This window comes from Thunnus thynnus, chromosome 5 (assembly GCF_963924715.1).
Source record: "Thunnus thynnus chromosome 5, fThuThy2.1, whole genome shotgun sequence".
NCBI lineage: Eukaryota > Metazoa > Chordata > Actinopteri > Scombriformes > Scombridae > Thunnus > Thunnus thynnus.
In genome coordinates this window covers 33,707,897-33,733,647 of record NC_089521.1, presented here as the reverse complement: position 1 = coordinate 33,733,647, position 25,751 = coordinate 33,707,897, and the positions used below count along the sequence as shown (strand labels likewise).

Sequence of the window (25,751 nt, the reverse complement as noted above, 5' to 3'; positions counted from 1 at the left end):
AGTTAATGCAGTCACAGCTCGGGTAAATCCTGTGTTTGAGGCGGATTTAATGACATTTTATTAACGCACACAGAGGCTTTGTATTCTTTCATTTACTACTGTTCAGTTATATTTAGCAAATACCAACTCTTACATATTTTCAGTTTACATGCACTCAGGATGTCTAGCGAACCACTCACTGGTGGAGGTACTCGGAGAAGATGAGGTTGGGCGACGTTCCCGGCAGCGTGGTGATGCCTCCGATGTTGGAGGAGTAGGCGATGCCGAGGCACATGGCTTTACACATCATCAGGTCCCGATCGCTCTGTCTGGGAGCCGCAGGCTGGCACACCGCAGCCTGCGAGACGACACAGAGGGAGAAATAATCCTTGAGTAGCAGTAGTAGTAGTACTGCTGATAGTAGCAGAAGTACTAATCACACAGGTAGCAGCGGCACTATCATCAGTAGTACTGGTGGCATTAGAGTGGGGGGGAGGGGCGGGGGTAATAGTATAGTAATAGTATAGAATACAAATCAGTAATAGTTCGGAGCAGTAGCACAACCAGTATCAGTATCAGGAACAGTAGCAGCAATAGTAGTGGCTGTAGTAGCAATAACAGTAGTAGTACGAGTAACAGCATTCACAAAATAAAAGCGTAGCAGTAACAGTAATAATAGCAAAGTTTATATAACACCTTGCACAGACACCAGTCACAAAGTGTTTCGCAGTCAAAGAAAAGAAAATCAAGATAAAATATACAAGGAAAGCAGATAAAACAGACAAATTAAAATATGATATACCACATACTGCCCAAACGCCTGTCTGAACAGATGGGTTTTTAGCAGCTTTTTAAAAGAGTCCACAGTATCTAAGGACCTTTAGCTTATTGTGAGACTATTACAGAGCTGCCGACTGGAAAGCACGAGTCTTAAAATGTGTTGGAGGTACATTTAGAAAGTCCTGGGTGGAGAAAAATGAATTCTAAAATGAACTGAAAGCCAGTGCAGTGAGGTTAAAATAGTAATAATATGTGACCATCTGTTGGATCGCCTAGCAGCAGCATTTTGGACATTTATAATATATGATAGTATTAGTAGTGGTATAAGAAGCAGTTAGTAGTAGTAATAGCAGTATCAGTAATAAATACCAGTAGCATAGTTGCAGTAGTAGTAACAGCATTTGCAGAAACAGCAGTTTGATTTGTAGTAACAGTAGTATTTTAGTAACAGAGGTGGTTGTTGTACCTGAGCTGCAGCAGGCGGCGACACCATCTGTATCTCGACACAAGTTTCTTCAGGAACATCTGGATGCTTGTTGTCACTGAGAGACAGAGGAACGTGGTATTAATGTGTATTAAAGTGTTTCAGAAGTAATCAATGAGCGACAGTGAACGTTACATAAAGGATCCTTCACATACCTCACATCTTCCTTGTTCTTTCCAATGTCCTCGTCACTTTCTGTAAAAATAACAGACTGTAGTTAAGTTATGGCACCGCTTTTACTATTCTTAGAGGTCATTTTTTATCATAGTTAACAGAAAATGGTAGAAAATTACTTCCATTTCTGCCTGACACATAATTTTTACTTTCCTCTCACACAAAACTGATGAATTTTGGTTCATGTTCATTGATGAATGTTGTTTATCACCAACTTTATGTGTCTGTGTGATGGTTTCTTTCTCTCTACTGTATTTTCATTTCATTAAATTTGAGGCAACACAGTAATGCATTGAAAATATATTTTTCTCTATTATCTTTTGTCTATTTTTATTTTATTTTATTTTATTTTATTCTTCTTTAACTGATTTTATTTATGTTTTATTTAAAATACAACACATTGTTAAAGATGAAACCAGTGGTTTCCAACCTTTTTGTCTTTTGACGTCTTACAAAAAGCAGTGTGTAGTCGGGGTCACATTTCACATGTCTATGAGTTGTTAACAGCTCCACCAAATAGTGATTTTTCCCTCTAAACTTCTCACATGCTTTCATTTCAATAAATGTTCAAATGATCCAATATTTCAGCAAAAATCAAAGATTAGAGAAAAAGTCCAAAAACTGAAAACAGATTTGTGTATCAGAACTTTGTTTTTTCTTCTTTCCTCTCCCATTAATCATCTCACCACCCCTCAGATTTATCTGCTGACCCTTTGGAGGGGCCCGACCCCTAGGTTGGGAACCACTGGACTAAACTAGCTAACTGTATATAAAGTAGTGTAAACTAGCTCCACCTCCAGCAGCTACAACAGTAACATGCTGCTCTAACACTGATGCTTCACTATTAATAATCTAATGATGTCATATATAATAATATATCAGTCAGAGGGACCAAACCACTACTTTTACTGCAATACTTTAACTACATCAAGCTCATAATACTTATGTACTTTTACTGCAATACTTTAACTACATCAAGCTCATAATACTTATGTACTTTTACTGCAATACTTTAACTACATCAAGCTCATAATACTTATGTACTTTTACTGCAATACTTTAACTACATCAAGCTCATAATACTTATGTACTTTTACTGCAATACTTTAACTACATCAAGCTCATAATACTTATGTACTTTTACTGCAATACTTTAACTACATCAAGCTCATAATACTTATGTACTTTTACTGCAATACTTTAACTACATCAAGCTCATAATACTTATGTACTTTTACTGCAATACTTTAACTACATCAAGCTCATAATACTTATGTACTTTTACTGCAATACTTTAACTACATCAAGCTCATAATACTTATGTACTTTTACTGTAGTAGGATTTTTAATGAAGGACTTTTACTTGTAATGGAGTATTTTTACTTTGCTGTATTGGTACTTCTATTGCAGTAAAGGATCTGAGTACCACTGATATGCAGGTACAGTACCGTCCAGCTGCAGGTTGGGGTTGTCTTCACCGGCTGATTCCTCCTCCTTGGCCTTCAGGATCTGCTGGACAACAGCCTCCATGATGGGCATCACCATGGTAACAGCAGAGGTGTTCTGGACCCACATGGAGAGGAAGGCACAGCCGGACATGAAGCCCAACATCAACCTGGAGGCGACAGCACGGCGGCGGTCAGAGCAGAGAACATATGAACACCTGAATCTGCAACTACAGCAGAGAAAGGTTGGCGCTCACCATGCAGGGTTGACTCCGACCATGGTGACCAGCCTCAGGGCGATCCTGCGGTGGAGACCCCACTTCTCGATGGACGTGGCGAGGCAGATGACGCCCACCAACAGGAAGTGGAAGTCTTTAAAGTACGTCATTGCTACCTGGAGGAGAAACAGTCATCAAAGAAGAACAATTGTTTCAATTTCAGCCTCGTTTCTAATGTGAATTTGGAGTTTAGCTGCTCAGTAACTGAAGACGAACCCTAAGAGAATGAAGCCATTGTTTTTATTCATTTTTTAAATTAGCAGGATTGGTGAACTCTTGGTGATATTTTTAGTATGTAATAATGTTAAATTAAATAGTGTTTGGACTAATCCATAAGTACAGTTTCAACCCAGCGTTTACATGGACCCTTCTGTTCCACTAATAATCAGAATAAAAAAAGCTCCGTGTAACCACGTCAATCGGGAGAGACTGATCTGATCCGGCCCAATCAGAATGAATTTTCAATCGGGTTGAGAGGGGTGCTGTAAACCTTTGATAATACATTCAATAGGAAAATACTGGCGCCTAATAACCATGTAAATGCGTAATCCGATTCCGTTTCTCTCTGGTTGGAATAAATATATTCCTTCTGCACCTGTTTGTCCTACGTGGGGTTAACATTCGGTGACGTGACGAGTTTCCGGGAGGATCTCAAAAGAGTAACATGAAGAAGAGTTTTCAGGAGGGACAAAAACACGGCGGCAACGAAGTAAAACTGATCTGTGGGTATCACCGAAGTATGTGCTGCTGAGATTGCTGTTAAATATAAAGAACCCAGAACATGATGTGGTTCCATCTTGATAATTGTTTCTTCTTCTGTTGTTTTTCCGGCAGATCAGACACTTCACAGTAGGCAGAACCACTTTGCGCATGTCAAAAAGTTATATTCTGATTAAATGCTTTGGGGCATGTAAAGTGATTCTTGGCTAGCTGTGGTAGTGTGTTGTTTAATAATATTAAATCATGTTTACTAGCTATTAAAGATAATCGTAAATTAATATGGTATCCATGACGACATAACTATCAACAAGCGCTTGAACAACACTTCAACAGCGACACACTGGCTGTTTTGTAGCTTTGTCACAGGATAGTTATGGTACCAAACATTTTAGCTAACGTAAAGTTAGTAATGTAGCAGATACATGTATGTATTATATGAGCTGGATACCGGACTAAAAATGGCGCCCATTCAGTCCTATAGGAACTGCTCGCCTGGTACATACACCAAAAAAGTTTCTAGCTTCCAGGTTTGCTTCCGCGTTGTGCGGCCCACTGAATAACACAGTAGTGCCCGCGAGTTCCCGCTCGGCCCATAGACTTTACATTGTGATGATGTCACGGAAATCGCTTTTCTCGGCTCGAGGAAAGTTTAACAAACATAAAACCTCCATGGATCAAAAGTTCATAATAGAAAGAGTCATAATTGACGTTGTTTGCAGTTTGAAGGGTCCTATCAACAGTTTTACAGACGTCTCTTTTACAATGGCCGAGTCAGCGACTTCTGGTTTAGCCCTCCGGGGGGGCAGGAGGATTTTTTGCTGCAATACCACGAGAGGCCACTGGGAAAAATTGGCTGCAAGGCAGAGCGGTGGCGGCCTATCCAGCTCTTATTATACATCCATGAGCAGATGTAACCAGGCTGTAATTATTATTAGCTATTATTAGCTTCTTTGTTAGTTTTCAGTTTAAATCACAAGGAGTGATTTTAAATAGCAACTTCTTCAAACCTTAAACTTGATTATTAAAGTTCGGCTTGTTATCAGACAGACAGACTCACTTCGGAGGACTTCATGATGCCAAACATGGGGAAGAGGATGGCGGGGAACATGGCGGTCATAGACAGAGGAATCAACTCTGTTATCCAGTAAACCGCCATCAGCAGCAGCACAAAGCCACATTCTGCCTCCTACAGGGACAAAACACACAGACAATACCGCAGGTATGTGTGAAAGACTCAGTAAAGTAAACAGCAGCGCATGCATTCAAGTAATCAATCAGATATTTGCAGTATTCAGAGAAAACCCGACATGTTAATCTTGTTGAAATGTATTTTCAGATGTTCTACAGCAGCAGGTTGTATCTTCTAAAGCTGCACAGCGTCAAAATGAGTCAAATCAAGTAGATATCTTTCAACGATACAGTCTTTTTAGTGCCAAAGTTCCTCTTTTTGTTACTATACTTCCACCTGCAGCTCAACAGGGAAACACAAAGAGGGCAAATTCTCGCCAAAAAGCGCTAAAATTTGACATATTGAAAAGAGGAAAAGTGTGAAAAAGGCTGAAACAGATCTTTAAATACACGTGAATGTTGCAATACTTGCTTCTCTAAATAAACTAAAATAAAACACAAGTGCATCTTAGGTGTGAAGCTGCAGTAACACGTCTCCTCATGTTATACTGTTCATGATTATTTTGCTAAAAATTTCAGAAATTTCGTTTAAAACTTCCACAACATTCAAGGTAAACATAACCAATTTCTATCTTGAAACAGTCTTTGAACAATCTCAACAGTTCATTTCTCTTCTTTTGAAATTTTAAATTGCAGATACAGTGAAAATAGATCCTTTTTTACACAAAAAATCACAGGAATCATAGAAGAGCAGAAGTCAGATAATTAAAGTTTAAACTGGACGATGGTGCCAAGAGCAGCACTCCAGATAAAAGCCAAAAAACCTTTTCTTCCACATAAAAATAATGTTTTAAAGATGAGAGGAGGATTAACTTATTCAATAACCTTTTTTTCCTTTGTGTCTTCTCAACATCAAATCACCTCCAATAAATAGATTTTTTTTTTTTCAAGGTAACTGCTCAAAGCGTTACTAAAGCGTGTTGAACTCTGCAACGGTTGTCAATGACTCCGTGTGTCCTTCAGAGCGTAGAAACAGCTTTGTGATCGATGTAGATGATGTAAAAAAAAAAAGGAAATTGTGCAGGCAGGTCTGGCTTTCACTTTGAACACATTTATTAAAGTAATGAGGACCTCTGATTCATCTCAGAACTGCTTGTTCTGTGTTCGGGAGCGATGAGAGCAAGGACGGGGGAGGACGGACAGACAAACAAACACAACTATAAAAAGAAGAGGTTGGATAGGAATGAAGAGGGGGAGAGAAATAATAATAATATTAATAAAACTCTTGTCCTGACTCATCCTGGTTTCACTCTGGCGCCAAACCAAAAAAAAAAAAAACCCACACGGACAACACACAACACTGCAGCTTTCCTTCTCTTTTCTTTCCTCCTCTTTGCTCTCTTCCCTCCACATCCTCACTAACACACACACACACACACACACACACACACACACACACACACACACACACACACACACACCACATGCATCTAATATTAAGCCAAAATGTTCTTTATTTATTTGATTTTTTTAATATTTTCTTCATGTTATTTTCTTTGGGTTACTGTTTTGGTTTTTGTGTGAAATATGTTTAAAGGACGAGTTCACAGTTTTTCAAGTATGTCTTAAAACCTGTTTTTCTTGCTGTAATCATTCCTCCTGTTCATACTGACCATTAGAAGATCCCTTCATAATGACCTTACAATGGAAGTGATGGAGGACAAAATCCACAGTCCTCCTTCTGTACAAAAATGTATTTAAAAGTTTATCTGAAGCTAATATGAAGCTTCAGCGTCCAAATGAGTCAAATCAAGTAGATATCTTTCAACGTTACAGTCTTTTTAGTGCCAAAGTCCCTCTTTTTGTTACTATACTTCCACCTGCAGCTCAACAGGGAAACACAAAGAGGGAATTTGATGCTAAAAAGACTGTAAATGTGTCAGATATCCACTGAAGCTGTCCTTGTGCATCCTGACATAGAAATACTTTCCACAGACTGAAAACTTGACGCTTTTATTAGTCTTTGGAGCTGTTTCTATACAATGAAGGAACATGTCACCCAGTGCAGCGATGTGGCTCACTGATGTGTTTTTAATAGTTTCTGGAGGAGGAATCAGATATATCAGGCTTTGATACACACACACAATACTTGTTAGTAGATCAGTTCATTGTTGGTTTGGATCCTTTAATGTAAAAATATTGATTTGTGCAGCTTTAACAAAAACCCCCCAGCTCCTCTCAGCCTTTTTCTATAACAGGTACAATGCAGACAGCTGTCTGTTGGAGCAGTTTGCTTTGATTCATAAACTATTCTTTGTTGCCCTTTGCACTGCTCTGGTTTTCAGTGTTTAAAGGAGACTCACCTTTGTCCCGATTACGAGAGGAAGAGGAAGCAGCAGCAGCGGCGTGAAGACAATCAGGACGATGCTGCGATAGTTCCACAACCCGCTTCTCAGCTTCTTCAACATCATCCTCGTCCTTCTTTCTCTTGTCGTCTTGTTCCGGTGTTGTAACCTGGGAGACTTTCAGGCAGCTGATGACTGAGCTGGAACGCTTCCTCTCAGAGATTCCTGCCTCTAAGTGTTGGAGGTCGCAGGTTATTTGTGCATGGACTTTCCTTGAGCAAGACACCAAACCTGCTTAGTCGTTGGTGCAGAGATAACCAGCGATTAATCAGTTATCTTTGTGCCAACACAAAGGTGAGATAATAATGTGACACAGCCTTTAATTTATGGCACTTTAAAGGGGCACACTTTGACCTATTTTTACCCTTCTGTCTATAAATAGTATAAATGTGTTAATGTTTGAGGTTGAGTGGTTAGATTTAAAGGTTTTGCATCGTCCAGGAAGCTTTAGAGGAACTTCTGGATGCACAACACAGCAGGAGCTTAGACTACTTTTAATGGAGCAAGGTTAGCAGTTTTTCCTCTGTTAGTCTTGTGCTAAGCTAAGCTAAACATGTTCTGGACGTCTCTCTGACACATCTGACTCGGAGGCTGAAAAGAGGAATTCACAAAAAATGAAATGTGAAATGTTGAAATAAATAACTGAAACTTGTGTATTAATGTGTATTAAGCTGAATTGACCAGAAAACACTGAATAATTCATAGACTGATTGTGATAATAAGTGATATTTGCACAAATCAATGGCAAAATTAAAAGTATTGAGACCCAGTACAGGGTCCTTTAAAGGCTGTAATGTGTTGTAGGATTCTGGTTTTTCATTAACTTAACGATGGCATTTCTTTATTTTTGACCTCGGTGAACTCAGTGAACTCGGTGAACTCAGTGTATTTGTTTTTATGATGAATTTACAAGTCAAGAAGTAAGAAGTAAGCGAACGTTGTAGAGATTTTAAGACAATAATATGCTGTTTAAAATGTAAAATCTGTTAGAACAATACATCAGAGGTCGCTGTTCACTGAATGTTTATTTTTTTATAGGTTGTAAACAAAAAGGCAAAAATGTCTGAATAATAACTGAAGTTTTACATTGGACTGAATATTTGATATTTCAGCTTGATGTATTCAAAGTTCAGCAAGTTCAGATACGTAAAACTTTTCCCAAAATAAGAGCAAACTTAAAACTGACAGTTTTTTAAAGGAGGTTTTGTGACTGTTGTTGTTACACTGGATGTAAAACAAATAAATACTAACTAATGCAAGAGGACATTAAGAATCAATGATTCAGTTTATCACAGTTTTGTCACTTTAATCAGATCAGAGGTTCCTTCTCACTGAGTGTGAATGTTGAAAAAGTTGAAAACATATAAATTACTTTGCAATTTAAAAAAAAAATGTTACATCAGCCTGAAAAATTTCAGATATTTGCTCAAATGTCAGCATGAATTATTTGGGATTTCCACTAGAATTGAAAATAAAGATAACTGGCTTTGGATAAATAAGACATAAGTGACATTATAATAATAATATAATGAAATCCAAGATATTCAGAAACCATTTGACTGTTAAAAAAAACATAAACAAAAAACTGTTTCCACTGTGTACATTTTGTTTAAATCATCATCAGAATAAAAATAAATTATATTAAATTAAATCTTTCATGATTTGTTGAACATCAGACTAAACCTATATTTTCCCTGAACACCTGACACACATATTATTATCATGAAGATAATAATATGTGTGTCAGGGAAACGTCAACAGACAGAGAATTATCTCCTGATAACGAGAGCGATGCACCTTACCTCACTGCCTGGCTGCCACCTCGGCCTCTGTGCAGGTGTGGAAGCATCTGCATGCATCACTGCTATTAAAACCTCCTTTAACGGGCCTTACAGGGCACGTTAGACGTCACATGGAGAGATAAACTGAGGGGGGGTTAAACAGATAACAGTGATTTATTTGTTCTTTTTGCAGAAACAGGAAAACTGAACATGAGTTTCTTGAGGCTGGTCCTAAAATATCTGGTATCCTTTCACTCCTTATAATAAAGTATCGAGAGGGTCGTGATGTCTGACCTTTGGCTCACGCCTCCCGTAATGCGGGAAGATCATTTTCACTAACATTTACCAGAAGAGGAGGAGATGGATTAGGACCAAGCTAAAAAAAAAACAACAATTTACTGGTAAATTCAAGTGTAGATTTTGATGATTCACAAATGTACGGAGGCTAAAGTGTGTCACCAGAATAAAAACAGATTTTTACAGTGTTGTAATCAATTAATATTTTCCAAAAGCAACAAATAAATCCTCAATAGTTAAAGATCCTTCACTTATGTAAAAGTACCAATAACACATGGTAAAAGTACTCCATTTCAATAAAAAGTTTTAAAAGTATTATCAGTTAATGTACTTAAAGTATAAAAAGTAAAATTATTCATTATTGAAAACTGGCTGCGCTGACTCATATTATCATTTATTACATTATCAGATGTTTTTCTTTTGCTTTATATTGATGCATCAGTGGATCAGCAGTATTTTGCTATTGTAGTTATTTTAGTCTATGGATTCGGAGTCTGGCCTCCTCCACGTGTCACAAGATGAATGTGAGGGGTCTTGATGGGGTGACGAGGAAGAAAAAAAGTTCTGTAAAACTGATTTGTGTTCCTTTTTTTGGGGTTTTCTCAAGCAGCAACCTCCGGGGCTGAAGCCTGAAGCCAGTGCAGAAGTTCCAAAAACTGCAGTTCCTTGAATGGCCACTTGAGGCTCCAAAAGCGAGTCAATCCTCATAGACCCCCATGTTAAAATGTCCAACTTTACAGCAGAAATAAACATGTTTACAGCCTGGTACAAACAACGGTTTTAGTCTCTGTAGCTAATTTCCTCTTTCATGACAACTGTACGGGGGGTGAATTTTTTTATAACTCACCCGTTTAAGTTTAATAAGCCGTAAAGTTCTGCATAATGAAGGACATGGCTGGTTTGAGTGACCGGTCCGCCAGCCACTAGGTGGCTTGTTTCAGCCGATCGGCCTGCCTCTTTGCCCATTTTTGATTGGCTGGGAGTTAGGCAGCGTCACGCACTGCCAAGATGGCGACGGCCGGAGCGGCTCGCTTTGAGCTTCAAAACCGCTCTTCAGAAACCAACGGGTGACGTCACGGTAACTACGTCCATATTTCTTACAGTCTGTGGTTTTTTCTCTAATCTTTGCTTTTTTCCTGAAATATTTGATAATTTTACCTCATTGAGCATCTGAGACATGTTGAACGTGACAAAGAGGCCTCCATGAGACACTGAGACACAAGCCAGAAAGATTGGGAGCTACTTGTTTAATCTTTAACAAAGAACTGCATATTTTATAAGCTTATGCAATGTTTTTTTAATTAAAAAATCCTAAACTAACAAGCAAGTACACCTGTCAAATAAAAATAGTTGGGTAAAAAGTACATTATTCCCTCTGAATTACAGTGGAGAAGAACTTCTACCTGTTCTAGAAGTGTAAGTTGGTTTCATGCTTCTGTTTCTGCAGCTCACAGCACTTCGCAGGATCGGGAACAATGGTGTCGATGCTTGACGCCTGAGATGCAACGTGTTTATTTTATTAACATTTAACTGATTCCATCCCTAACCTCAACCAAAAAGCAAATAAGTAGGTTATATAAACATAATTTCTGGGAGATAAGGTTGGATATTTTAGGAATGGGAGGAATTTCACAGGTTGAGAAAGATTATGAAATGTTGACTCCTGAACTGCAGGAATGTCTGGCCTGTTCAGACTAAATAAGTCAGCAAATGTGAATAAATGTCTCCGATTGCATCAATCTTACCGGCAGTGTTTATTATAATATGTGTTGTAAACAGACACATCTGGGCTCTGTTCCCAGATGTGTCTGTTTATGCATTTCTGATTACTGAATCATTTTCAACACTTGAACTTTAATATCCATTTTTTTCTATTCTGTATTTATTTTGAACACAATAACTTAAAAGATATTTACTGTTAATTTGTTTGTTATTATTTCAAGGCTAAGTAATTGGAAGTTGTCTCATGTGTAAATATGTGAATGCAAAGTGAGTTTTTCACTATTTATAGCCACACGACGGTCTAGTTATAATGATTTTTGACTGTTTTACTTTTAAAATGAATGTATAAATTACAGTTTGAGTCTAAATGTTGTTGCCAGTACTTCATAATTTCACATATCCTGGAGGAAACAAACTGTAATATGACAATTAAAAGTCATATTGTCATGAAATTGGATTCTTTAAAGCCTCCATGAGCTTGAAAATGAATTAATTTTCTTAAATATTTCAATTTTCTTGGTTCGTTTAAGGGTTAAGTTATGATGCACCCGATAAGACGTTTGTAACACGGATCTCAAGATGATTTTAGCCTCAAGATTCTCACTCATCGTCACGACATCCTGTTTTCAAAATAAAAGCACCCTAACTGAAATGAGGTTACATGAAATCAAACCATCAAGACTTTTATTTTAGACTTCAGACGACAGAAGAAAGAAAACTACAGGGTGTCTCCTAATGAGCCGGTGGCGTGTCGGTGGCGTGCTTGCTTGTCACCATGGTGATGGGCTTGGAGATGAGCTGGTTGCCCAGGGCAGCAGTCGGCTGAGAGTCCAGGTATTCAGCCATGACTGGGATCTGACTGAAGTGGCGCCGAGCCAGCGTGTGCTTGTGTTCGATCCTGCGGATGAACGTCGCTTCGTACGCCTGAACACACACAGGAGGGAGACTTTAAGAAACGTAAACATCCTCCTCCTGTGCAAAAATGTATTCAAAAGTTCATCTGGTGCTGATATGAAGCTTCAACTGTTGAAATGAGTTAAATAAAGTAGATATCTTTCTCTCTGAAGCCTCATATAAGCTTCACATCAACTTTTAAATGCATTTTTGCACTAAATGGATTTTGGCCCCCATCAGCCAGTATGAACAGGAGGAATGGTTACAGCGAGGAAAACTCATGTTGTGGTGTGTAAAGTTGGACGTAGACAGACCTTGTGGACGTCTTCTACTTCCAGGTGAGCTGAAGTCTCCTCTTTGGACAGCAGGATGCAGTTCCAGGGGCTCCAGTCCCTCTGACGCTCCCAGCGGACAAACACCAGGTTGTAGAGGTCACTGCCGGCGCGGAGGGCTGAGCGTGACGTCCAAACCACCTCCACCAGGTACCGCACGTCCTCCACCTGAGAGGAAAAACACATGCAGGCTTTAGGTTTGGAGTATCTGAACGATGGAAACATCGCAGCAAACTCCCGGAGACTGACAGTAGTGAACAGGAGGTCACCTGCAGCAGGAAGGGGATCTTGGCCTCCTCGTTGAGCCGCTGCTCGTTGGCTCTCAGCCTCCTCAGGATGTTTTTGTAGAACGAGAAGTCATTGCGGGATCGAGCTATGTTGTCCAGTCTGGCGCAGTCCCGACACTGACCGCTCAGATGGGCGCTGGCGGACGAGCTGAAGTCAGCAGAGCGCAGGTAGCGTTGACAGCCGTGGCAGAGGAACATGTCGTTCTTCAGCTGGGACGGATTCTGGGGAACCTGGTATAGATGGTAGAGTACATGAGGAAATTCATTTCATACAGTTCTTATTAGTATATATTTTTATTGAATCATAACATCAGGATTTGTCCTATTCTCCTTTCCTTTGGGATGATTAATAGTAGTAGTAGATGATTAATCAGAGGCTGCCATCCATCAGAAAAAGAGGGAAGTCAATAAAGTTTGGTGTATTTGCTCCTTATCCAGTTGACATAGTCATTGATTTATCAAAATTAAGGCCACAACTGATGATTATTTTCATTATCGACTAAACTCAATCAGTTGTTTGGTCAATAAAATGTCAGAAAATGGTGAAAAATGTTGATCACTGTTTCTCAAAGCCCAAGATGACGTCTTCAAATGTCATGTTTTGTCCACAACTCAAAGATATTCAGTTTAATGTCATAAAGGACTAAAGAAATGAGAAAATATTCACATTTAAGAAGCTGAAATCAGAGAATTTGGACAATTGGAGAATGTTTTCTTAAAAAAATGATTAATCAATTATCAAAATACTTAGTGATTAATTTTCTGTTGATTGACTAATGGTTGCATATATATCTCCTCTTACCCCTCCTCCAGTCAATGGTAAGACCTTGTGTTTGATTAGTTTTCTCTCTCAGTCATATTTCTGTATCAGGATCATTTTCTTCTAATACTTTCCAGCTGTTGTATCTGGATATGTATCCATACGACTTCAGACCAGACCTCTGCTCACCTTCAGCAGCTTTGCCACCTCAGGGTTGAACGCCGGTGTTTTGATGTACTGGAGGAACAGAGTGGAAATCCTCTTCCTCAGCCCCGCCAGACTGGCCGCCTTAACACCCCGCGTCATCAGGTCCACTTCCCTGTCGATCAAATCCACCATGTCCCGGGTCACCTGACACTCGTGCTCCTGTCCAGTGAGGATAAAGACGACCACACATTAACACCGCAGTGATCATATATATGGTAGAGTTACAATGTACAGATCAGAGGACTCTGGATAATAGCTGATTAACTTTAGAGTTATTTCTCCAGACTCAGACTAACTCTCTACCTTTTTACTCCAATACTGATTTAGTAATGTTGGACAGTGATGGAAGAAGTATTCACATCTTTTACTAAAACGAAAATACCAGTACAGCAATGTAAAAATACTCCATGGCTGGTCTGGTTCACACCAACCCCACTGGTGAACAACAACAACAACAACAACAGGTGTGAGCGTGCCCTGAGAACTACGCGGTCCTCATAAAATATGCGACTCAAATATTCTTTCAAGGTTTATTTATGCTACAGTGCAGGTGTGTGGAGACACAGAGCAGGGCAGGGCTAATGATGCTAGATGCAGGGCAGGTGTGTAGATGGACAAAGCAAAGCACAGGAACCAAAACCCAGAGAACACAAAACTCTTCATAGTAAACCGACCTGCATAGAACCGACACAGAATAAACATGAATACAACTCAAATACCCAAGAAACACAATCTGTCATCTGCAACAAACAAAACCAAAAACCCCAAAACACAAACAGTCCAAAAACACTGTGTGCGTGCGTGTGTGTGTGTGTGCGTGTGTGTGTGTGTGTGTGTGTGTGTGTGTGTGTGTGTGTGTGTGTGTGCGTGCGTGTGTGTGTGTGTGTGTGTGTGTGTGTGTGTGTGTGTGTGTGTGAGTGTGCGTGTGTGTGTGTGCGTGTGTGTGTGTGTGTGTGTGCGTGTGTGTGTGTGTGTGTGTGTGTGTGTGTGTGTGTGTGTGTGTGCGTGTGTGTGTGTGTGTGTGCGTGTGTGTGTGTGTGTGTGTGTGCGTGTGTGTGTGTGTGTGTGTGTGGTACCATGACAGTGTGTTTGAGTGTCATCAGGACTTGGAGCCTCTGCTCCTGGCCGACAGCAGACAGGCTGATGTTGTTGTACAGATCCCGCAGCTCTCTGGCTCTGATGGTGTGTTGACTGTCCATCTGGATCAGACGACCGTCTGCTGCTCGCCACTGATGAGGAGCTGCAGACTGAAACACACATCATCACACTGTCAGTAGTACTGCTGACGGTACTAATGCTACTGCTGTTAGTACTAATACTACTGTTAATACTACTGCTAATGATGATACCGCTAACACTACTGCTGATAGTACTAATGCTACTGCATTTATTACTAATACTACTGTTAATACTACTGCTGATGGTACTAATGCTACTGCAGTTATTACTAATACTACTGTTAATACTACTGCTAATGATGATACCGCTAACATTACTGCTGATGGTACTAATGCTACTGCTGTTAGTACTAATACTACTGTTAATACTACTGCTGATGGTACTAATGCTACTGCTGTTAGTACTAATACTACTGTTAATACTACTGCTGATGGTACTAATGCTACACTGATGCACCACCACGTCTTCTGCCAGTACTTCCATTTTCCTCCGTCCTGGTACCAGTGATCTGCTACTACTACACTGCTGCTACTACTCCAACCTGAGCTGAAAGTATTCATCGATTGATAGAAGGTGAATCAGCAACTACTTAGATAAAAGATCAATTATTTCAGTCATTTTTGAAGCCAAAATGCCTCATTTGATCTCCGTCATGAGGACTTCTGCTGTGTTTCTCTGTCATTAAATATTTTTGGGTTTTGGACTGATAGTTGAAAGAAAAACAAACAAATTGAATATGTTACTGGGAAAAACTGTGATGGGCATATTTGACTAATTTCTGTTGTACTTGCTTGAATTTGACTCTTTCTGTCTTTTTCCTCTACTGACATTTTATAGAGTAATCAATAAATCAATAAATTGAACCGTCTCCAACATCACGACTATTTAGAAGTGAATATCTAAGTGGAAACTGTCTGGATTGAGAGAGCTGGGAGCGGAGGAGGAGGAGGAGGAGGAGGAGGAGGAGGAGGGGTGACCTCTAACCTTATCTAGGAAGTTCCTGACAGTTTTATCGTAGTTGTTGTTCTGGACGGCGATGCGATGGCATCCGATGGCGGCGATGAGCTGCGTCTCCTGTTCCAGCAGCAAGCAGAGAGCTGCCTTCCTCTCGGCTCCTCGCAGCGAGGAGTTGATCCGCTGCTCCTCCTCACGCCTCCACTCTGTAATGTACAAATATTTTAATTATCCACACATCTTACAGCTGTACAACAGAGTGAGACCCCCCCCCCCCCCCCCGTCTCAGCCTACTCTCCAGAGCGTGGTACAGCAGGGTGAAGTCCTCCCTCCTCTGTGGGTTCAACCAGCGGTGGCGGCGGTCTCTCAGCTGCTCCTCCTTCTCCTCCCTCCTCCTCCTCTCCTGCAGCTCCAGCCAGGCCAGCCGCCGGTCCCGCTCCCTCCTCAGGCGCTCCACCGCCTGCTGGGCCAGCCAGCGCCGAGTGAACGCCTGCAGACGGATCACCTGAGAGGGAGACGCGAGAGGAAAACCAGTTCATTTATTGAGTCTAACGATGATGATTAAGTGGAAGACAAAAGACAGAAATGTATGTATAAAAAGACATTGTGCACTCAGGGTTCACCCACAGCTCTCAGCCTCCTGTCATGATACTCGTCAGCAGTGATGTAGTTGCCGGGGGCGACCAGCTTGTCGTTCATACAGGAGACGTAGCAGCCGATGCCAGTCATCTGGGTGCTGATGCTGACCGGACACTGCTGAGTCTGAGACTTCAGCTCTACTGTCTGACAGAGAGGAAGAGACATGGACTGAATTTAAAGATGCACATTAAAGACAACACATGCAAAATAATAAAAAAGAGAAGTGAGAAAAAGAAACATCAGATAAAACATCTCAGATCCCTCCTCGGACAGAGGGATCTGAGACAGCTGAGGTTTAAAGGTCAGGTTTTAAACACACTTAATGCAGGTAACTGATGTCATATTCTTAGTGGCTAAAACTGTGAAAAATATTAATTAAGTTGTATAATTCAGCTGCAGATGGATGAGCTGTGTAATGCAGGGAGGCAGAGTGGCTGCCAACACACAGCTGAGGTCACAGGCATCAGGCTGTTAATTGAGGTTCACCGCAGGCAGGATGAGCTGGTGAGTAACATTTCACATTTTCAGGCTTGTGACACAGATTGATGAAGCTCTTGTAGCCTGAATGACCTTCTAAGTATGGAACCGTGTCAGAGTCCAGAAGTACACAGCACACAGATTTTACATGCACGGATCGGGAATCTAGAGAGCACACTTATCACATGACTCCTGGTTGAATCACCAGGAAAAGCAAAAACTGAGCTGAAAAAAGTCAGTTTCATTAAAAAAAAATCATAAGTGTCCATATGAAGTCAACTATCAACGTCCAATCAGAGAGCTTGAATGTAGGTAGAGTCTGAGCTTTGGAGAAATTATTGGATAAAATTCAGACATTTAAATCAATTCACTTTAAGATTTTGGATGAGTCCAGTTGCTGAAGGCAGCTGAAGTCGTTCCATATTGATCTGTCAGACCTAAAGTTGAAGCTTTTCCTGCGAGGACACGTCAAAATGTCTGCTGTGCAAAAGGTCTCAGAATCAGATTCATTTAGAAACGATAAGAAACAAGAGAGGTCTGATGCTGGACAGAGATTTGACAGGAAAGAAAAAGAAAAACTGCTGATCAAGCAAACATGTCAGTTAAACCTTAAAGGTGTCAGTGTGTTTTAGACAAAATTGTCTCCCTGCACCTTTCCAACATAATGACCCAGGAGTTTAATGCACCAGCTGTTTATAAGTTCAAACTTAGCCTACGTCACTGATGGAGATTTATAGATCACTACATTAGTACAGATTGCACCACACAAACTAGTTTTAACATACAGATCAGTTACTAAATATTTACATGTGTAGAAATGCTCCCTGAAAGTCAAAAGTCAGGGCTTTAACCTGCTAATACTACTTCTACTTCCTCCTCATGATGACATCAGAATGTCCGCACATGCTCACAAACAGCCATCTGCTCCGCAGCCTTTGTTGCTAAGGTGGTTGCTAAGGTGGTTGCTAAGGTGTTTCCATGTGTTGTTCACGTTGTTCACTCTCATATTTTGAATCTGATTCAGGCTCCAACATGTATGGATGGATTTGAGAAGTTCACATTTGGAGTAAAGAAGGAGAAAAAGAAGTGAAATCCTGCTACTATAGTTTATGTAGCCTCCAGCTTCCTGAAGCTGACCAATCAGAACAGAGTGGGCTCATCAGGAGGCGGGGCTTAAAGAGACAGGAGCTAAAACGGCCTGTTTCAGACAGAGGCTGAACTGAGGGGCTGCATAAAGGACCAGTAGAAGATAAATAAGGAGTTTTTAACTGGAAATCATGAAAAGATATTCCAGTAGAGCCCCAGAATATAAACATAGAGCTGGAAATATGCAGAATATGTCCTCTTTAAGAAAGACTTTACACACAAAGTCGGTGATCCAATCCAGTTGACTCCCATGTGTATCTTGTGAGTTGAGCAATACATACAGGAATGTACTTTTACACACATCAGCTCCAGTCACTAACTACTGCACCGTAATAAAGTCAAGGGTCAGAGGTCACTGTGCTGTGACAGATGATTTTAAAAAAAAGAACATGTACAGGCACCACACCATTATAGATTCTTGTTTCTCGTTAAGTTCATTTCCTGTTTATTTGAGGTTAGTTTGAGGGAGGTATAGAGGAAAAATGTAAATGGGACCTGATTCCCACATAAATAAAAAATTAAAAACATTCTTATTATGACCAGATGATGCAATGGATGATGTGTTGTAAAAACAAATTAGAGCTATAAGAAGAAAGAGGGAGATAGGATCATAAGGCCAACATGGCTGCCGTCCTGTGATGTGTAAACAGTCTTTACTGTAGGTGACAGGTCATCTCATCACACCGCTGACGACACCACAGAGCAACAAAGAGCCGAGGAGGTCTCATTACTGCAACCGTGTGCGTCTTCATGTATGTGCAGCTGTAATGAGCCGACCACCATCGTTAAGAGTGTGTGTGTAGGTGTGTATTTGTTCTTTCACATTCATTTGTTTAGTAAAACAACAATTCCTTGGTACATTATCTTTGAGGTGGTAAACATCTGATCTACTGCTGAATGTAAAAATGTCCAGACAACTCAGATGGAGCTCAGGGCTCACGCAGAGGACGGCGACTATATTACAAATGATTTCACTGGTTTATTGGATGTGTTTAGAAAAACAATGAACATCAATAACCGTTACATCCTGACCAGTTTGGCGTGTCAGAAGAAAAACATCCAATATACAAACAGTTGTGGGCGGCGAACAAGACCGATGTGTCTGCAAAACCTCAGACATGAACGAGACTATTGGTGAGACTCATTAATCTAATGCCTTATATTTAAAGCACTAGCATTAGATGAGAGGAAGTAGAGTGAAGTAAAAGAAGTGAAACTCAACACGCTGTACATGAAAACATTTGTGATTTAGGAGAGGTCTGTGTGGAAACCAACACAGTCATTTAAAAGTCTGTGTGAAGCTTCTATTCAGCTTCATCAGTCTGAGTTAGTCATATCAAGTGGATATCTGACACATTTACAGTCTTTTTAGCATCAAATTCCTTCTTTGTGTTTCCTCAGACAGTGTTTCCCTGTTGAGCTGTCTCTTTGTTTATTTGGGCTCCTGACTGTTATTTTAAGACAGACTTGAAAAATGGTGAACCCATCCTTTAATGTTTGGCTTCCTCCTATTTAGTCTGAGATTTGTGTGGGCTGTGTGGGAGTGCGAGACAGAGCCTGAAAGCGGGTTTCTCCCAACAGAAAGACAAACTCTGGCAACTGTGAACCACACAGCTGGTCTGTAAGCTGCCAGCTGAAACCTTCAGCTGAAAAGTCTGAAACAATGATCATAATTATATCATAATTATATCATAATAATGTCATTTCAAGGTCAAGGTGGCTACAACAGTAAGGTGACAGTGAGGTTTGCAGAAGGCATCTTGCTTCAGTGCAGTCTTCAGTACACAAACACACACACACATGCTGATGTTCCAGCAGGTCTTTTGTAAGGGGAACAGGAGTAGATCTTGGCAGGAATTCCTGGGAAATAACCAGGTTTCAATTCCCAGCATTCAACTGTACTTCTGATTGGTTAGCAGGTATTCAAATCATATTCAGGACGTTCAGGTTTACTCCTACTGGGAACAGGTCTCCTCCTGCCAGCTTGTTCCCGTAACTTTGCCAAGAACAACCTGGTACATCCTCACATCATTAAGATGGACTGTTTTCTTTCTGTAGATAGTTCAGGCAGACTGATTAAACTTTTGGAACTGGGGGATCATGTTAATGGAATCTGAAAATACAGATTCCACGTTGTTCTTTGTCATATTGCCTGCCCTCGATCTGCAGTGCTTTAGACTTCCTGAATGACTTGCATCCCCCAAATAATGTGACATAATGTCGACTGTGGTGAGAAGAAGTATTCAGATTCTTTATTTAAGTAGAAGTAGAAATACTGCAGTGTAAAAATACTCCATTACAAGTAAAACGTTACTTTGGTAAAATTACAAAAGTATTATCAGCAAAATGTACTTCAAGCATCAAAAGTAAAAGTACTCTTTTTAGAGTATTATCTTATAATAATATATTATATTATTTGTTTTTATCACATTGCATTTTCATGTTGTAGTTCATCAAAGTGAAGCCAATTTTAGATACTTTGATAGATTACTAGTAAAAGTACTGCATCATATTATATACTGTAATTGTATATGTTGTTTTTATAATAAAAGTAATAATAATAATAATACACTTCATCTATGTAGCACCATTCACACACTAATGCAGCTCAAAGTGTACAAACAAATTTTAAAAATAGGAAAGAAAAGAGTAGACAATTTAAACAACAGTCAGAATATTAAAATATATCATTTTATGTCAAATCTTCATCTGAAAAGTAACTAAAGCTGTAAATAATAAATGTAGTGGAGTAGAAGTATAACGTAGCATCAAATGGAAATACTCAAGTAAAGTACAAATACCTCAAAACTGTACTTGAGTAAATGTAAATGGTTACTTTCCACTAATACAAGTCGATCTCAAGTTAATGTATCACTTGTTTATCTGATAAAATAAATCCATAAGCCTCAAGTCCTTCATTCTCAGCGTCTGGGTCGACTCCATGAAGATGTCGGGGAGATTTTACTGTCCAAAGTCTGAAAATGTCAAATTTTGCAGTACATTCAGGTATAGAGAAGCATCAGGTTAAACATGGATATACACTCTGTTCCCAGTTTATTAGGTCCACCTAGACATCATACAGCAGCCCTGCTATAAGTCCGACCTTCATGAAGGTTATAATGTTCAGCTTTTGTTGAAACTACCTCCCAGTAAAACACAATACTACTGCAGCACACAAGTCAGCAGACTTATTTTCTTGAACAAAAACTGTTGATGAATTTTTCAGGAGGAAAAAAATGCAGGAAACCTTCATCCACATTCTTTCTTGATAGAGCTGCTAACTGAAAGTTATTGATCTGTTTCTATCAGTCTCAGAGCAGCGATGGCTCCTATAGTCTGACTATAGTCTTTAGTTTATTGTTACTCAAGCAGCATCAACAAAAGGTTTATTATCATTATTATTATTATTATTATTATTATTATTATTATTATTATTATTATTTATTTTAACTGACAAAAAGGAAGACATATCTGTATATATCTATCTGTATTATCTACCTGTAAGTAAAGAAATCAACCTAAAAACTGAGCTGGAAATGATCAGCAGTGATGTAAAATATGTTGATTTATCAGTGGTGGAAAGTAACAAAGTACATTTACTCAACTACTGTATTTAAGTACAGTTTTGAGGTACTTGTACTTTACTTGAGTATTTCCATGTGATGCTACTTTCTACATTTCAGAGGGAAATATTGTACTTTCTACTCCACTACATTTATTTGACAGCTTTAGTTACTTTTCAGATGAAGATTTGACACAATGGATAATATAACAAGCTTTTAAAATACAACACATTGTTAAAGATGAAACCAGTGGTTTCCAACCTTTTTGGCTTTTGACGTCTTACAAAAAGCAGTGTGTAGTCGGGGTCACATTTCACATGTCTATGAGTTGTTAACAGCTCCACCAAATAGTGATTTTTCCCTCTAAACTTCTCACATGCTTTCATTTCAATAAATGTTCAAATGATCCAATATTTCAGCAAAAATCAAAGATTAGAGAAAAAGTCCAAAAACTGAAAACAGATTTGTGTATCAGAACTTTGTTTTTTCTTCTTTCCTCTCCCATTAATCATCTCACCACCCCTCAGATTTATCTGCTGACCCTTTGGAGGGGCCCGACCCCTAGGTTGGGAACCACTGGACTAAACTAGCTAACTGTATATAAAGTAGTGTAAACTAGCTCCACCTCCAGCAGCTACAACAGTAACATGCTGCTCTAACACTGATGCTTCACTATTAATAATCTAATGATGTCATATATAATAATATATCAGTCAGAGGGACCAAACCACTACTTTTACTGCAATACTTTAACTACATCAAGCTCATAATACTTATGTACTTTTTCTTAAGTAGGACTATTACTTGTAATGGAGTATTTGTACATTGTTGGTACTTTTACTGCAGTAAAGGATGTGAATTCTTCCACCGCAGGTATTTAAGAGTAAGTCTGAACTAAAATATTGTTTAATTCTTAGATTTTATTGATGTTCCTCTTTAAATAGAATAAAGTCGGAGTGAAACTAATTATAATAAAGCTTCTCAGAGAGGTGTTGCTGTGACCATTCGTCTTCTGGTTCAAGAAGCTCATTTACACTCTGTCTTTCTCTCTGTAATTAGATTGTTTAATTTGCACATGGAGTCATGTTCTGTCTCATGCCTGAGTGAAAATGCTGTTTTGCAGTAATGAGTGACCTTTAAACGCACCACACACACACATCCAGCTTTAAACAGCTGTCTCCTCAGCTGATATCATTTTGTATTTTTTTATATTCTGTTCTCCTGAAAACTAAAGCTGCCATTTATTAGTTTTGTGTTGAAGCTCTGTACTGTACCTGTGTGTTGCGGCTGAAGACGACTACTCCTCTGTCAGGTCTCCTCTTGGGCAGAGTCTGGACAGCGGCGTGGTGGTACTCCGCCCCCGTCAGCCGGTGTCTGTAGCCGCCCAGAAAGGCCTTCTGCTGGGGGGGACGCTCGATCTCCACCACCACCTCCTGGAACCCGCCGTCATCTGGAAGTCAGTCATTCATTTAAAGTTGCATGAAGAGATTTCTAAATCTAAATGAAGGTGTCCATACCTGTTTGAACTCGGACGGTGATGACGTCCGGCATGTTGTCGTGCTCCGGGGGGCGAAGGGGTCGCAGCGGGTGGGTGTTGGGGTCGGTGGAGCTCATCTCCATCCGGGTGGAGCCGTGAGGCCGGACGCCGAGCTCCATTAGGCTCTGCTGCTCCTCCACCAACCTGCCTGCAAACCAAACACACACTGATGAGTCTTACTGACCGTTATCATCAGTCAGAGCACTCAAGAGGAATCTCACAGCCCACACTGCTGCAAATTAGTCTTTGGAATTATGTTGGTTCATTTCCAAACAGACTTCAGATTTCTTTGCAGTTCAGGGCACCTGAGTAGCAGGTTTGTAGAATTCTATTAAAATTCATTGATTTCCCAGAGCTGAGTGATCTAATGATGGCAAGAAAAGAAAATCTGGTGATTCATTTATCTATAAAACATATCAGTCAAATCCAAAGCATGAAGAAACCTGTTTCGCCCTTCAGAGTTTGTTACTATACTTCCACCTGCAGCTCAACAGAGAAACACTGTCTGAGGAAACACAAAGAAGGAATTTGATGCTAAAAAGACTGTAAATGTGTCAGATATCACCTTTGACCTCCATCACTTACACTGAAAGCACATTTGAAAGATCTTTTAATCTCCAGTATGAACAGGAGGAATGATTACAGCGAGGAAAACCTCTTTCACTGTTCATATAAACACCTGACTGCTGGTTTAACACACATTTGAACTCGTCCTTTAACTATCAGTGCAGCAGTAGAAACAGAGTTTAACTATTTTTCATTTTCACATCAGAAATTGATTAGAAACATTTGTGAAAAGAAACATGTTGTTTATCTTTACTAAAATATCATTTCAGTAAAATTCTACATAGCTACTTTTATCAGTGTGTCAGTTTTAGGGATGAAGGAAGGATGAGGTGGTTTTAACTTTTAGGTAACACTGGTCTAATGTGTGTCTTACTGGCAACACTGAGATGATTGTATGTCTGTCTGTTTTGACTAACAGGTGTCAGACTGGGATCAATGGTTACCACAACTGACTAAACAGTCTCACAACACATCAAACCTTTTACCTGTCAGCAAAAAGAACAACATCTCTTAACGTTTGTTGACAGAGGTACATACGTACCATCCAGAGAGATCTGCAGGACCTCTGCAGGAACTCTGAGCTCCGAGGCGAGGTGACGCTTCAGCTCCTGAATGCTGAGACCAATGGCGAAGGCCACAGTCATCACGTGACCTTCAGGAACCAGCACCAACTTCACTGCAACCACACACACACACATTCATTGAAATCTGTGATTATTCTATGTTGTTGGGTTTTATCATGAGTCTGTTTTTTAATTACTGAGTCTGTATTACTTTCCACAAGGTTTTCTTTTTCATCATGTAATGGTTTAGTTTAGTTATGTTGGTGTGATGGATTTAAAAACTTCTTTCTTTGCTTCCTCTTCATAAATCTCCTCCACGCTTCCTACGTGTTAGGGGATCTACTTTATTCCACTTCCTTGTGAAAGCTTTCTTTGTCACCGCTAATAGAGGTTTAACGAGATATTGATCCCCCTCTTGTATAATTTGTTGTGTCAGATTACCTAGAAACAGCACAACACATCTTAAGTACTTCATAAGCTAATACCACTGAGAACATTGCCCACACTTCCTCCACAAAACCTTCTATTTTCTGACAGATTTGATCGCTCTGCTATATCAGAATATGTAAAGCTGAATTTACAATTAAATTGAATGATCTGTGAAGAATGCATTTGGGGGATGTGTTTCACTGTCAACAGATCAGTCTGAGTCGGTCCAGATGTGATGCAGATTTTATTCTAATACTGGAGATAAACTATCATGTAGAAATCAACAGAATTACATTTTGAAGATTAAATCCCACGAGGCAGCATCAGTCTTTGATATGAACACAGCTGTAAGGTTTTACATCAGAATAAAACCAAACCAGCTGTAAGTCTTTGAATCTGACATGTTTGGTGTTGAGTTGTAGCAGTAAATCAGTCTCACCTGTAGCTGTTGAGTTTCCAACATCTTCTGCTCTCTGAGGCTCTCTGAGCTGCTCGCTGTTGTCGGGCAGATCTGCCTGAGTTTCAGCCTCTTCCGCCGCCGCCTGCACATCTGGACAGTGAAGACATTTAACAGACACCTGTCAGACTCTAGATACACAAGATCATTGTTGTAGTCATGTGATGTCACTGTCTGCTGGTCCACCGCTTTGGTTCATACTGAAATATCTCAACAACTATTGGATGGATTTCCATTCCACTACATCAAGTTCATAATACTTATATATATATTTTTACATTACTGTGTTGGTACTTTTACTTACAGAAGCTGACAGCGGCTGTGCTTGCAATTATTGTTTTTTTTTAATGCCGTTATCTCAAGATCATGAGTTAATTTTTTCGTTATCTTGAGAAAACAAGCTTTGTTATCTCAAGATAACGAGATAATAAATCCATGTCATTCATCCATGCATTGTCCATTATAATATACGTCTATAATAGAGCTCTCATAATAGTTATTAGAAAATTGCTGTCACAAAAGAAAAATGTTAGTGGTGTAAACTGAACCATCATAATAGCCGATGGA

At 39.7% G+C, this 25,751-nt stretch overlaps 2 protein-coding genes and 1 long non-coding RNA gene across 6 annotated transcripts in view; 1 reads left to right on the top strand and 2 right to left on the bottom strand.

Moving 5' to 3' along the window:
- slc13a1 (solute carrier family 13 member 1) overlaps positions 1-10,336 on the bottom strand; it is a 20,255-nt gene extending 9,919 nt beyond the window's left edge. The window contains exons 1-9 of one of the 3 annotated variants that reach the window (XM_067590874.1): positions 9,196-10,336; positions 7,352-7,564; positions 4,918-5,046; positions 3,120-3,256; positions 2,866-3,032; positions 1,399-1,438; positions 1,226-1,301; positions 180-337; positions 1-29 (exon numbers count right to left, since the gene is read on the bottom strand). The exon at positions 1-29 is cut by the window's left edge and continues 91 nt beyond it. In XM_067590874.1, the coding sequence (XP_067446975.1) occupies positions 1-29; positions 180-337; positions 1,226-1,301; positions 1,399-1,438; positions 2,866-3,032; positions 3,120-3,256; positions 4,918-5,046; positions 7,352-7,459 (844 nt within the window). In that variant the 5' untranslated portion in view covers positions 7,460-7,564; positions 9,196-10,336. The other 2 variants (XM_067590873.1, XM_067590875.1) reach the window with 2 other exon arrangements.
- LOC137183681 (uncharacterized) lies at positions 3,794-7,438 on the top strand. Its single transcript, XR_010928516.1, has 3 exons — positions 3,794-3,877; positions 4,904-5,079; positions 7,334-7,438. It is a non-coding gene; the product is annotated as an uncharacterized lncRNA (long non-coding RNA).
- Positions 10,337-11,860: 1,524 nt separating the features above from the next.
- Positions 11,861-25,751, bottom strand: part of iqub (IQ motif and ubiquitin domain containing) — a 14,763-nt gene continuing 872 nt past the window's right edge. For both annotated transcript variants that reach the window (XM_067590871.1, XM_067590872.1), the window contains exons 2-13: positions 25,167-25,277; positions 24,277-24,411; positions 23,149-23,316; positions 22,906-23,081; positions 16,434-16,589; positions 16,101-16,311; positions 15,837-16,012; positions 14,750-14,920; positions 13,656-13,832; positions 12,689-12,937; positions 12,402-12,587; positions 11,861-12,117 (exon numbers count right to left, since the gene is read on the bottom strand). In XM_067590871.1, the coding sequence (XP_067446972.1) occupies positions 11,926-12,117; positions 12,402-12,587; positions 12,689-12,937; positions 13,656-13,832; positions 14,750-14,920; positions 15,837-16,012; positions 16,101-16,311; positions 16,434-16,589; positions 22,906-23,081; positions 23,149-23,316; positions 24,277-24,411; positions 25,167-25,277 (2,108 nt within the window). In that variant the 3' untranslated portion in view covers positions 11,861-11,925. The remainder of the gene's footprint in view (positions 12,118-12,401; positions 12,588-12,688; positions 12,938-13,655; positions 13,833-14,749; positions 14,921-15,836; positions 16,013-16,100; positions 16,312-16,433; positions 16,590-22,905; positions 23,082-23,148; positions 23,317-24,276; positions 24,412-25,166; positions 25,278-25,751) is intronic.